Source organism: Nematolebias whitei, chromosome 1 (assembly GCF_014905685.2).
Source record: "Nematolebias whitei isolate Nwh7 chromosome 1, NemWhi1, whole genome shotgun sequence".
Classification (NCBI taxonomy): Eukaryota; Metazoa; Chordata; class Actinopteri; order Cyprinodontiformes; family Rivulidae; genus Nematolebias; species Nematolebias whitei.
In genome coordinates, this window is record NC_056498.1 from 33,082,282 (window position 1) to 33,095,642 (window position 13,361).

The following is a 13,361-nucleotide window of genomic DNA, read 5'->3' on the forward strand; positions in this document are numbered from 1 at the left end:
CTCCCATCACAACTTCTCGTTAACTCTGTTCCTGTGTCAAATAAGCACGAGATCCTGAACTGTTACAACAAACATTTTGTTGCTTCTAGTTCTTTGAAACAGTTACTAATGGAAGATCAGCCACTTCACTTAATAATCAAACTTCTACAAGTCATTCCTCAGTTAATCACACCTTCTCTTTTTCTCCGTTCTCAGTCAGTGAGGTCAATTAACTTAAAAGATCTTGATTCTAAAAAATCTGCAGGTCCAGATGAACTTCCACCTTATTTCTTAAGGCTGGCTGCTCATATCATCACAGTCCCTGTGACCCACATCTTCAATCTCTCCATAAGACAAAACTCCATCCCAGACACTTGGAAAACAGCCTTTGTTCTTCCGTTGCTGAAGGGAGGTGACCCCACCTCACTGAACAACTATCGACCAATCTCTAAACTCTGCATTTTAGCCAAGGATCTAGAAAAACTGATAAACTCTCAAATCAAAAATTACCTGGACTCATTTAACATCTTACCTCCACATCAATCTGGTTTCAGGAAACAACACAGCACAACCACTGCTTCACTGAAGGTTCTTAATGACGTTGTTGAAGCACTGGATGCTAAGGATTATTGTGCTGCACTTTTCTTAGACCTGTCTAAAGCTTTTGACACTGTGGATCAGAACATCTTGTGTCATAAACCCTCAAAAATTGCCAACATTTTTCAGTCAGGTAAGGACCGTTTCTTTTTTTTTTTAGCTGAAACGTTTCACCTTCGATCCGGAAGGTTTCATCAGTCAAGGAAACACACAACAAAACTGATTCTTCCTCCAACAGCTTACTCCAAAGTGGAACAAACCAGTTCTGCTTGTGATTAGATGGTCTCTTTGGTACGCCCCTCCTCCATTGCCGGCCCGCTTCCTTGTTGACAGTCTTGTCAAACTGGTCGAAAACAACAAAGTCCATGCTCAATAATCCAGGTATACAATCCAACATTTTTTTTTATTGAGCATGGACTTTGTTGCTCTCAGAAATTGGTTTCTCAGATCACACCATTGGTTGGTTCTCTAACTATCTCTCAGATCGGAGGCAATATGTTCAACATAATGGTACTTCCTCCAGTTATTTAACAGTCAACAATGGTGTACCACAAGGCTCCGTCTTAGAACCCACCCTCTTTACAATCTACATAGGTAATGTAGGTCAAAGCATTCTTGATGCATCCTTACATTTCTATGCTGATGACACAGTTGTTTATTGTCGAGCTAAAACTGTTGCTAAGGCTTTCCAGCTTTTGCAATCCGCATTTAACATCATCCAGACTGATTTGTTCCACCTCAAACTTGTCTTAAATGCAGATAAAACCAAAGGGATGCTTTTTTCAATAGGAAGTCAGTCCCAGCAGTTCTTCCTCCGATTTTGTGCTCAAATGGTGTCCCCATTGAGTTTGTTGATTCCTATAAATATCTGAGTATCTTGGTTAACTCGCATCTCTCGTTTAAGCTCCATGTGGAAAACCTACTCAAGAAACTGAAAGTTAAACTGGGTTTCTTTTTCAAAAACAGATCCTGTCTAACCCTGAATGCTAGAAAACACCTTGTATCTGTGACTTTCCTTCCCTCCATTGATTACGGTGACATTATTTACATGAACGCTCATACGAGCACCCTGCAGATGTTGGATGCTGTCTATCATGGTGCACTAAGATTCATAACTGGCTGTGATTATCGTACCCACCACTGCACCCTGTATTCGCTGGTTAACTGGACATCATTAACTTCACGCAGACTCTCTCACTGGTACATTTTCATCTTTAAATCACTTCTTGGTCTGCTGCCTTCATACATCTCCTCCTACGTCTCTGTGTGAGTGCAGCTACAGCGTGCGCTCTCAGGACATTATTACCTGCAGTGTTCCCTCAGTGAGGACTGAACTAGGCAAAAGGGCCTTCTCCTACTCTGCTCCCGTTTCCTGGAATATCTTACTAAAAGATCTGAAGCTCTCGACCTTGACCTCTCCCAAGTGGCTTTAAGAACCTGTTGGACTCCTGGCAGGGACCAATGCAGACATGTTCCTGTTTTTAGTTTTCTACATTCGCCTTATATTCTAGCTGTTTTTGCTACTTTTTAGCCACCTTATTTTAATTTGTAAAAAAAAATAATAACCTGTACGCCTCTTTTATGATTGTCCATTGTTGTCATCATTCTTTGTTGAAATCAGGTCTCTCTTGTAAAGGAGTCCTCGAGGCTCAATGGGATTAACCTGTCTAAATAAAGGTTGAATGAATGAAAAAAACAACACTATTTTATAAACATTTTTGATGCCTTAATTTTCTCATTACACAGTTTGCAATTTTATTATTTTAAAAGCATGAGCCATAGCAACATGTTGCACCTCCAGGACATTCAGGAGTCAGGCGCAGCAGGAATTATTTTTATTTCTGCAAAAATGTTTGTTTAAAGCAGAATAAAAATTGTGCAAATAATAATGCCCATGTGAACCAGAAGATTGGAGCTATTCTAAGACAACAAAATGTTCCATTTAAGACAAAACAATTGTTTCAAAGCAAATGTTCACTTTTGCACAGCTCTGCGGGGGCTTTTTGTATGGGGTGCCGTTTGTAAAGTTACACAGTCAAAAATTAACAGCAATATTTTAATTTATTTGGCCTTCAATAAGAAAAAATATATATTTTTCAGTCATATTTTCACCATGTTATTCATACATTTATTAATGTCATAGTTTCCAACTAAATATTTAATTTCCAAACTAAATATTTAGCTTGCAAGTTAAATATTTAGTTAGTAAACTAAATATTTAGTTTGTAAACTAAATATTTAGGTGTAAATTAAATATTTAATTTCAATGCTAAATATTTATTTTCAAAACTAAACATTTAATTTCCAAACTAAATATTTATTGTCCAAGGTAAATATTTAAGTTCCAATCTCAACATTTAAATTCTAAGTTGAACATTTAGCCAAAATGGGAAAGCTGTGTGCAAAAAAAAAAAAAAAAAAGATGCTTCTGATCAAATGTATCGATGAACTGATCAGCATCAATGTGAGCGCCTCTTAAGACATCTGGAGTTTTGTCTGTTTGCTGTTCAGGAGCAGACAGTTGTAGTGAGTCACGTGAGGTACGTGTCACTTGTTGTATGACAAATATATGAATTATATATGCATACAATATTCACGAGTTCTTCATTTTTCTGACTGTAAATGTCGTGCATTGAATTTAACAGAAATGTAACGAGAGACGTTGTTTATCTTTGACCCATCAAATGAATGGAATCATTTATTTTCAGAATCAAAGTTTAACATCAAACATTTACATTAATTTGGCAAAATATGAAAATAATAACAGACAGTTTCACAGAAAATGAACTTCAAATCACTCGGCGGTGATTTGAGGACTTTGCTTAAGATATTTCTAAAATATCTGTACTGATTTATGAGAGAGAAGAGTTTAAGATTAAATTGAGATTTATCTTACAGAGGAAATGTGTGAGGGAATTTAATCTGTTTGACCAGAAGTTGCACGCTCCGTCAGATCTCCAGCCTGTCCACGGTACACTTTAGTCGAAGAAGAGGCCGTTACCTGGTTGATGATAGATCAGCTCAGTAAGAATCCTTTTCAACTGATATCAGCGTCTCCGTTGAAAACAGCTAAAATCCTCGAAGAGTCGTGCGTGGTTAGTTCAAAACAGAATTATAATCCCAAAACCTCTGGATTCTTCATTGCTCTGAAGCTTTCAGAGCCGACTGCATTCTCAATCTTGGAACTCTCACATTCTCCAGAACTCTCATATGTTGTCAGCTCTCATTCTAACTTGAACTGGGCAGTTGTCACATTTTAAATGAGTTTACTTCCTGTTCAGTTTAGAGCTTTCTGATTCGTGGAAGGACCAGAAAGAGGTGTGTTTTTGACGTAAGGTGTTTATCAACAGTCGAGGTCAGAGAATGAAACTTGTTTAACATACAGAAAAGATTATTGCAGAAGCAGCAGACTTTCTGGAGTCTACTCTTGGTAATCTTCTGAAAAAGTTTAAACATGACATTTCTTCTTCAGTAAACATTTTAGTTGACCGAAAACCAACCTTTAACATACTTACGACAGCTTGCTCATTTCAGACAGAAAATCAAGAAAGGCATATTCAGGTGATTTCTTCTCTGAATGAGGAACAAAAATCATTACTTACTGTTTATGTAAAATAAAAATTAGTAGTTCTTTTCAACCTGTAAAGCATTGAGTGAACTAACACAATTTGATTATCAAAACATTTGTAAGACAGTAATGATTATAAAGAATTGTCTTTTCTGCTTGATTAATTCAAGAAAGAAAGTTCATCAGATGGTTCAGACTTATTCAGATCAATGAAAATAACAGTCTCTGTCCATCTGGTATATTTGAGGTCATCTGGTTCACTACACAGTCGTCAATTAAACACCGAGGCAGAAAGACATCAGTAATGACCTTTCCAGGAGCGGTTGTCTCAGCAAACTCACCCCGAGGTCAGACCGCGCAATGCTCAGAAAAATTGTGATAAACTCCGGAGCTCCATTTCAGGCTTCAATCAGCAGGTTCAAGTTCATGACTGAACAAGTGAGGTTTGTCTGGATGTTTGTTTTTATAAAATACAAAAGGAAGCTGCAATGTTGACAAGAGGAGTGGGCTAAAACTCCTGCACAACCATGTGAGCGACAGAGAAACCGACAGAGTTCCTGCTGTGAAGGAGCTGCTGAATCAAGGAAAAGATTCAGTTTTTCACTCACAACTTTTCCCATTTGGCTCAATTTTTGTTCATTTATTAACAACACGATAAAATCCATTGTAGTCTTCCTTCAAACAAAGCTCTTCCTGGCCATTTTCAAAACATAATCAAATATTACATCTGATGTTCAACTCCTCCTAAAGAGATTCAGAGAATAATTTCCCAAAATGACAAATAATCCACGAGTCATTTTATTCAACAAGATGTAAAACAAGTGATTCAATATAACAAAAGGTGAATATTAGGAATGTGTTTACTCCAGAATGGTTAGTTCTTCTATGAGTTCATCACATTCCTTTACATTTTAATTGGAACTAATTATTAGAGCATGTAAATAAAATGCAGACGCTGACCTCCAACAGAACTTACTGCATCACCGCAGATGGAACCAAAGACTGTTGCACTCGTTTGACAGCTTCCCTTTAGACCTCAATATTAACACTTTGTTTAGTAATTCAAAATCAAACATTAACAGAAGCACATCCATGCTTTCGTATATATATATTTTAACAGATAGGAAGTGGCTGTAATGTGTGAAGGAATATTGTTGATGTTAAAGTCTGAAAACTTATTCAAAATCCTTGAGTTTTTTTAGCACTTTAATTGTTATTTTCTGTTTTTATGCAGGCCAGTGTATAAGTCCAGCAAAGTTTCATATCCTGGTTAGGATTTGGCAGCTCCCTTTGACACCGCAAAGCCGATGAGGCCCGCTAATCCCGCCACGCCGAGGCCGATTCCCCCGACAATCGCCATGCCAACCAGGCCGTCTAAAAATAAACAAAAAGTGAGAGTCAGAGAGCGCCTTCACAAACAAGCCGTTCTCTAATGACGGCTCTTGTTTACCTTTCTTCAAAGCCTTCTCGATGAGTTTCTCCAGCTCCAGAGCCTGCTTGTTCCCCGGCTCGTTCCTCAGAAGAGTCCGGATGTACTTCAAGGCTTTCTCATACTCCTGGAAATTAAATGCGGGGGAGAAACGACAGAGTTGTCAGCGATGAAAAGAAGAAAATGAGCGGCTCAAACAATCACAACAGGATGGAGATTCGGTGAAGCGTTAATTTCCAGTAATCTCATTTTACAGAGAGTTTGAGAGGAGATCACTCTGACCTGCAGCTCATAAAGACTTGATAAGTTATCTTCAGAGAGACGGGTACACTAATGTTCCAGACCAACACACACCTGAGAATAAATACTGCAGAGCTGTTACTGAATTACAGATTTTATTTATTGATTTTTTGGTGTGTACTTCTTTCAGTGGTCAGGGTTGTGTCTGTACAGTCGATGTCTCCTATGGCTCACTTTAAACCAGTTGTTCCCAACACTGATCCTTGAGGAACACCATCCTGCATGTTTTTAGTTGTTTCCTTGCTCCAACACACCTGATTCAGTGATTTAATTACTTCATGTTCTGCAGAAAAATCACCCATTTATTAAAACCAGGTGTGTCTGAGCAGAGAAACAACTAAAACATGCAGGATGGTGTTCCTCAAGGACCAGGGTTGGGAACCCTTGCTTTAAACTGCCGTCTTTTCTTTTTCCAACTTAAAAAAAAAGAATCAAAAAAAGAATTCCTTAGAAAAATGCACACCGCCAACCACCTTTAAGATGAAGTTTTAACCAAAGATTATCTTATGTTTAAAAGTGACAAAGTTGAGCTGTTTCGCGTAAATCCCTAAAATAATGTTACACGTCGTTTGGTTAAATCCAGTACAACTTTATCTGGCTCAGAGTATGTGATGGAAATGACTCTTAGCTCAGTTTCGCCTAGATAACTTGCCATGGTGCGGCGCTCATCTCGTCTGTAAATTTCTTCGGGGAGGGAGGGGGGGGGGGGCGCACATATGAGATGACAGCTGAGCAGTGCACTGTTTGTACTGGCAGTTTTTTGAGCGGGGCGTGGAGGGGGGGGTACACCAGTGGTGCAGACAGGTGGAGGGAGGGGTGCGCAGTTCGGTAGGTGGTGCGGTCGGTTCTAACGAGGCGGGGCACCCCGTTTGTATAATGGTAGGGGAAACTCTAGCTACATTAAATTTTTAGCTCAATATCTGTAAAAATAACTGAGTTTTTGCCTCATTTTTCGTGTTTGCTACGGTCTGCTAGCTGTGGCAGCCATCTTGAATAAGGTTGACTCCCTAGGCTAATCAACTGTACATCCAGGGGTTACTTTAGAAGAGTTTCATTTAAATCTATTCACTGGTTTATGAACTATTCAGCAATTGGAAACAATCACACACAAACAGACAAAAACATGATAACTCTTTACCCTTTGGAGTGTCAAAATAAAAATAAAAAGCTAACGAGTGAGGATTCATTTCTCCCATTTAGGTTTTAATTCACTTTTTGTCTAAACGTAAAAGGTCTTTGATTTGTCTTCAGCTGGAATAAAATGCTGCAGCGACAACCCAAAGCAAACAGAGCCAACATGACCGCTCTTCAATTAACCATTCATTTTAAAATATAAACTTAATTTAGAAATAATTTGTAATAACATTTAAACAAAGACATTTTAAGACATTTTTCATTGTTGTATGCATATTATTTAATGTTTATTTTAATCCAAAGAAGTAATAATTTATAATAAAAGATTGATTTACTAGAATTCTGACCGAACACATCATCATCTTATTGTGTCGTGTGAAAACATAAATCAGTAAACTGATATGCAGAAAAGCTGTATTGTGTTATTGGGTGGCCAAGTAGATAACTATAAAAATAAATTTTAAGGAATCAATAATAGTGGACTATTTCTGTGACACTATAAAAAGTTTATATGTGGCCAAATTTAAGAAAGAAATGCAAACCGTTTGCTTTGAGCTTGATTCGTTTCTCAAATGATCCATAAAACCTGATTACTGAGATAAACTGATATAACTGGATTATTAATATTAATTAATAAAAATCTACTTTATCACCACAGTTGTCAATATTTGTGATTTCAACGTTTTAAGTTAGATAAAAAAAATTAAAATTCATCAGTCGCAACAAAAGTCTATCACATAATTTGTAGTAAAGGAGCAGAATCAGCTGAGTCATGTTCTGTTATCAACAGCTACGAGTCGTTTGTTTCCATTTTAACATCGACGAGTTCACGTTGGACAGACATCGTGTTGGTGAATTAATTCCTGGACTAAAACAGAGAAGAGGATTGAGCGGAGGAGAGAGTTAAAGCAAAGGTTGAAGCTAAAATCATTTTCAAAAATTAAATAATCTGAACTCTCAGAATTTCTGTAACTGGTTGTCAAATTTATTATAAACAAACGAGAGGAATATTTGCTGTTTTCTAACACAATTTTATAAAAACCCTGATGAGTTTGAGTTGCATTAACCCCCAGACGATCATTCAGTGATGAAGAAATTATAGAGGCATAAAAATTCTAAAACAAAAAACAGAAAATGTGTGTATTTAGACATCTCTTGTAAAAACACACACATCTTTTTGAATTTGACTAAACCTCTAGTTGTTAATCTTAGTAGCTGTTACTATGTGGCAATTAAAAAAAAAAGTTAAAAAACAACTGGACTTCTACTCTGAAGAAGAACGTTTCTCTTCCGGCTGAGAGGCTTCATCAATTCCAAACTGTGTGGAGTGTGTGGAGCTGCCATATGACACATTTACATTTCACCTTTTTTAACCAGGCATAAACACAAAGAACAAATTCTTATTTATAGTGCTGACCTGCCAGCACCAACAGGAGACCCTGTATGTTGCTAGAGGATCTAAAAAACTGAAGGATTCTACTCCAAACACAACATCCTGGTATATTTTAAAGCCAACAGAAGCCTCAGCCAGAGGCTGGTCCATCCCAAGGACAGAACCCCGAATCCAAAATGAGCGGTGCGTCTGCAGGTCAGTGCAGTGAGGAATGTTCAGATCTCTATATTGAAGACACTAAACCAGCTCTCCACAGACGCATGGCTCATCGCCGGAGAGCAGCTCTTCAGGACAAGACTCAGCGGTCCACCTACACCTCAAGGGGACACTCACTTGAAGACCAGACTGTTCATATGTTGGACACAGAAGACAGATGTTTTGAGAAGGGGGTGAAGGCCATTTACATCAAACAACAACTTTAAACTGTGGAGGAGGTCTCAGATTTCAACTTTCAAAAACTACCAGTACAGCTGTAGTCCTGACTCCGTCAGTTCCACTCCAATTCACACCTTCATGCATGTGATCCAAATATCTCTCTGTGAGCCAGGTCAAGAGCCTAACGAGCCTCTACTGTGAGGGGGCGAGTAGTTCCAGTATAATATGCGGGACCCTCATGAAGGAATGTGCAATATAAACGGTGTACGGTAGAAATGATAGAAATTTAGCCTACGATAGAGATCTGTCTTCTACCGGCTAACCGCAGTAATGCTGTGTCTGATGTACAATCAGAGTTTTTAGTTTAATCGTTACTTTTTTAAGAGCAAAACTGAAAACTGTGCAAGTGGCATTAGTCTTTTCTTCGAGAGCTAAGTAGCGAAGCTACAAGCTAGCTACGGCTGGCTTGCCATAGTGTTGCCGTATTCTGACGTATGCGCAAAACGCTGAGTTCCATAGAAAGATGATGGCAAAAGGACATCCTACGCTTTTTAAAATTCCTATTAAGTTTCATACCAAAAACATATTGCGATATACATCGTTATCGCCACCCTTCACAATATATATTGTGATATGAATTTTATGCCATATCGCACATTCCTTCTCTTGTGCAGTTTTATAAAACTTGGAACTGTACACACTTCAAACATTTTAGAATTGACAAAGTCTCTGGGGTGAGAACTGAAATGTCTTCAGCTTCAGAAGTCCAGTTGTTTTATTTTTTTATTTTTTACTTTTTTGGGGCGAGGGGGATTGATCATGACCTGGATGACTGGGAACCTGCACCAGCCATATCTTTGAAACAAACAAAACCTCCTGTTGGCCTGTGGTTTTTGGTTACTTCCTACAAATAAAGGGAATATTTGTGCAAATTATAACTTGAAAAACATCACTCACCTTGAGTCTGTAGTTGGCCACTGCGAGGTAAAACAGAAAGTCCCGCGAGTCGTCCTTTGACGCTTTCTGAACAAGTTCTACCAGTCAAAAATACATTTTAGAAATTACAATCAAATAACAATAACTACAATGAAATACGTTAAAGTTTCCCTCACTATGAAAACTGACGCATTACTATAGTCTCATTAAAACTCAAGTCATATAACCAGTCCTGATCAGGTCATTTCTAAACTCATAAGCTTCTGACTCACAAAATTAAATGTGGCAGCGAGAGCTCCAATCACATCTGGATTAAGGATGATTAAATAAACAAGGACATTTTAACAAAACAGATAACCTCATCAACCTTTACGTTGTTTATCTATTGTAAAAATGACAAACATAAGTAGTTAAGAATAGATTTTAAATGTAATTTAACTTCTGGAGGTCACTTCAGGGCCTGTCAAGTATCGTTTATGACCAAGAGTGAGGCTCTTACCCTCCAGGAGGCCGATTCCTTTCTTGATGTCGTCGCTGTATTTACTCCTGATTAAACACCAAGCATATTCAAACTTCGTTTCTTTGGAGACAGATCCCTTCAGCAGCTCGTTGTTGTACTTCTTTTCAAATTTCTGCAACAATAAAACGACAAAAGTGTTACACAAGAACATGAGAAAGTTAGCGGTAAACATCTGGTCAGAAGTTCAGAAGCGTCACACCTCTTTATCCTGACGTTTCACTTAAATATTTATTAACTTTCAACATTATACAACACTTTGTTTGGCCAGAAGATAAAGCTGGTGTTGCGGGATTTACTTACATAGCTATGTTACAACAAGGGACGGAGTTTTAATCAAAACACGAACGTTAGCGTTAGCTAGCTACGTGACGCAACAAACGAGTCAACACGTTCAATTTGACTAAAATATCCTCAAAAGACACAAACAGAGACATAACTAAGAGTCGTTAATGTGCTAGAAGTTCTGTTTTATCAACTGTAAAAGGTTTAGCAAAAGAAAACTTACTAAAAGGTCCTCAGGAGCAACAATATCACTCAATATAGCCTCCATGTTTCCGGAAAATGATAATAAGTCACGCCCAATCTCGATCACGTGATACAACACAGCTACGTCATCTTAAGATGCCACATTCACTTACCTTAGTAATGTTGACTTAAAAATGCCTCTTTATATTTGTTTGTGAACTTTTGTCCACACAAACTCACTCTTAACTTTATGATTTTATTTTACGCAATTTCATTAGGATTGAGAAATAACCAAGAACAAGTTACTAACTGTTTTGTTTAGCTAATGAAAGTAAAGTAACTTCATTCCTTATGCAACAAAGACAGTTTCTTTTTGTTGAAACATTTTGTTTTTCATCCAAAAGACTTCGTCAGTCCAATGAGTCACATCAAACTCACCACCTTCACAGTGGGACAACCAGTTTTTTTTCATTAATTCAATCTTTATTTATACAGGTTAATCCCATTGAGCCTCGGGGACTCAATTACAAGACAGGCCTGATTTCTTTAACAAAGAGTGATCAACAGTGAATAACAACGACAACAATAGACAATCATAAAAGAGGCAAACAAATTAATATAAAAAACAAACAAATTAAAATCAAACGGCAACCAAAAGGAGCAGGGCCGGATTTAGGAGGATGGGGGCCCCTGGGCTGGAGTCAGGATGGGGGCCCTATATATATATATATATATATATATATTTTTTTTTTTTGTATGTGTTTGTATGTGACCGAACAGCAAGTTTGCACAACTTACAACTTTAATAAGCCAGTTGTCACAAACTACAAACAACTCTGAACCCTTTTCTAGAAAGACTAAACCACATGTTGGGGTTGAAACTAGAATATGATGCTTGCATCATATTCTAGTTTTTTTTCATATTCTATGATTTTTTTTACAGCCCCCTGTTCTCAATAAAAGCAGAGATGGGTGAAAATGAACAATTTTCATCTTCTAGACCAAGGTTTTTACAGAGAACATGTTGAAACATATGAAGAACAAAATACAGATTTCCATTTATTAATGACACTTCCGCATTCATCTTATTTGGAGGAACTAGAACCACAAACACGACCGACATTTACTCAAATGCAAACCATGTAACCCAAATAAGAAAACATTACTCAATCCTGAAAAGTTAGAAACTTTGAGCCTGTCTCATAATGCAGACATGCAAAATCTTTGTTTTGTATCTACAATCATTTAAATTTTTACTTTAATTTAGCAGATAAACTTTAAAAAAGACCAAGTTTGTTTTCAAATTATTTTACAGCCCCAAAGTTCTTTCAGTCAGCCTGTCAGTTTAGGCATTTTGTTTGTCGCCTCTTTGTCGCGATGCTCTTTTTCTTTTCTCTTCCTTCTTTTCTGCACTCCGCTGTCATATTTTTTGTTGTCCGCCATTGTAAAATAATATTCCCCGATGCTCCTCCCCAATGCGTAAGATGCGTCAAAAGTGGACCAATAACAAGCAAGCATTCAAGATGGACGTTTGGAACATTTTTCATCGGTGCTGTCAAAATCATCAGTCATTGATTAAATTCTGACACTGTCCATTCACAAAAACATAAAACATCCTTCGGGGCCCCCGAAATGCCGGGGCCCCGGGCTGCAGCCCCTGTAAGCCCCTGCTAAAATCCGGCCCAGGAAAGGAGAGTCAAAAGGAAAAAGTAGTGAAAAAACACAGCTAGATTATAAGGCCTCTCCCCGCAGACTTGTCTAAGGCAGCCATGGAGAGAGTGCTTCAAAACATCAAAGTTCATGCTCAATTTTGTGTGTGTGTGTGTGTGTGTTGTTTGTCTCTGTGATGGATCTGTGACCTGCCCAGGGTGTCCCCTGCCTCTCACACAGTGGCATAAGGACCATCTCTTCATGACCTGGACAGGAAAAAGTGGGTAAAGAAAATGGATAGATGTTTGGATTCACCCATTGCTGTGATTATGGCATCACCTGCTGTTAAAATGGTGGCGCTGACAAGAAACCTACTGTAAGGACAGGACAGTACTTCACATCCTGGGCCAGGATCAGCACAAGTTCTGACCACTAAAGTTACATCAGCAGCTGTTCTATAAAGTCAAAGTCACTTTATTGTCAAAAGCTGCAATATGTACAGGACATACACAGGATTGAAATTACATTTCTCTCAGACCCCGGTGCAACAATAACCATTTAACATTAAAACATTTATTAAACATAAGCATAAAATGAAATAATAAAAGCATGATACTGTCTTAAATTGTACTATACGGTATAAAAATATTTAAAAAAGTATATCTATAAAATAAAATGAAATGAAGGTCCTGACATTGATATTTGTAGTGAGTGGCAAAGCAGCATATGAAGTGAATGTACACGGTGTATGTATGAAGTCCTTGATATTGGTGTAGGTAAAGTGACATATGCAATAAGACTAGTAAAAAAATATATTTGTATATCAGCAGTAGCGTAATATAAGCAGCAGTGTGAGTATAAACAGTAGTGCAAATGTAAACAGTAGTATGAGTATAAACAGTAGTATGAATATAAACAGTAGTATGAATATAAACAGAAGTATGAATATGAACAGTAGTATGAATATAAACAGTAGTATGAATATGAACAGTAGTATGAATATGAACAGTAGTAT

The 13,361-nt window shown here is 37.6% G+C and overlaps 1 protein-coding gene across 1 annotated transcript; it reads right to left on the bottom strand.

The window, feature by feature from the left end:
• Nucleotides 1-4,843: 4,843 nt before the first annotated feature.
• fis1 (fission, mitochondrial 1) lies at nt 4,844-10,824 on the bottom strand. The gene is made up of 5 exons (XM_037683755.1): nt 10,737-10,824; nt 10,211-10,343; nt 9,733-9,809; nt 5,595-5,700; nt 4,844-5,518 (listed from the first exon to the last, which is right to left on the bottom strand). The coding sequence occupies exons 1-5, from the start codon at nt 10,779-10,781 to the stop codon at nt 5,415-5,417; spliced, it is 465 nt and encodes a 154-aa protein (XP_037539683.1). The 5' UTR covers nt 10,782-10,824; the 3' UTR covers nt 4,844-5,414.
• Between the last annotated feature and the right edge of the window lie 2,537 nt (nt 10,825-13,361).

Coding starts and splice junctions, on each gene's coding strand:
- fis1 (XM_037683755.1), bottom strand. CDS start 10,781: ATGGAGGCTATATTGAGTGATATTGTTGCTCCTGAGGACCTTTTA. Junction 9,810..10,210: donor AGGAATCGGCCTCCTGGAGG/GTAAGAGCCTCA, acceptor TTTGACTGGTAG/AACTTGTTCAGAAAGCGTCA. Junction 5,701..9,732: donor TGGCCAACTACAGACTCAAG/GTGAGTGATGTT, acceptor TTTAATTTCCAG/GAGTATGAGAAAGCCTTGAA.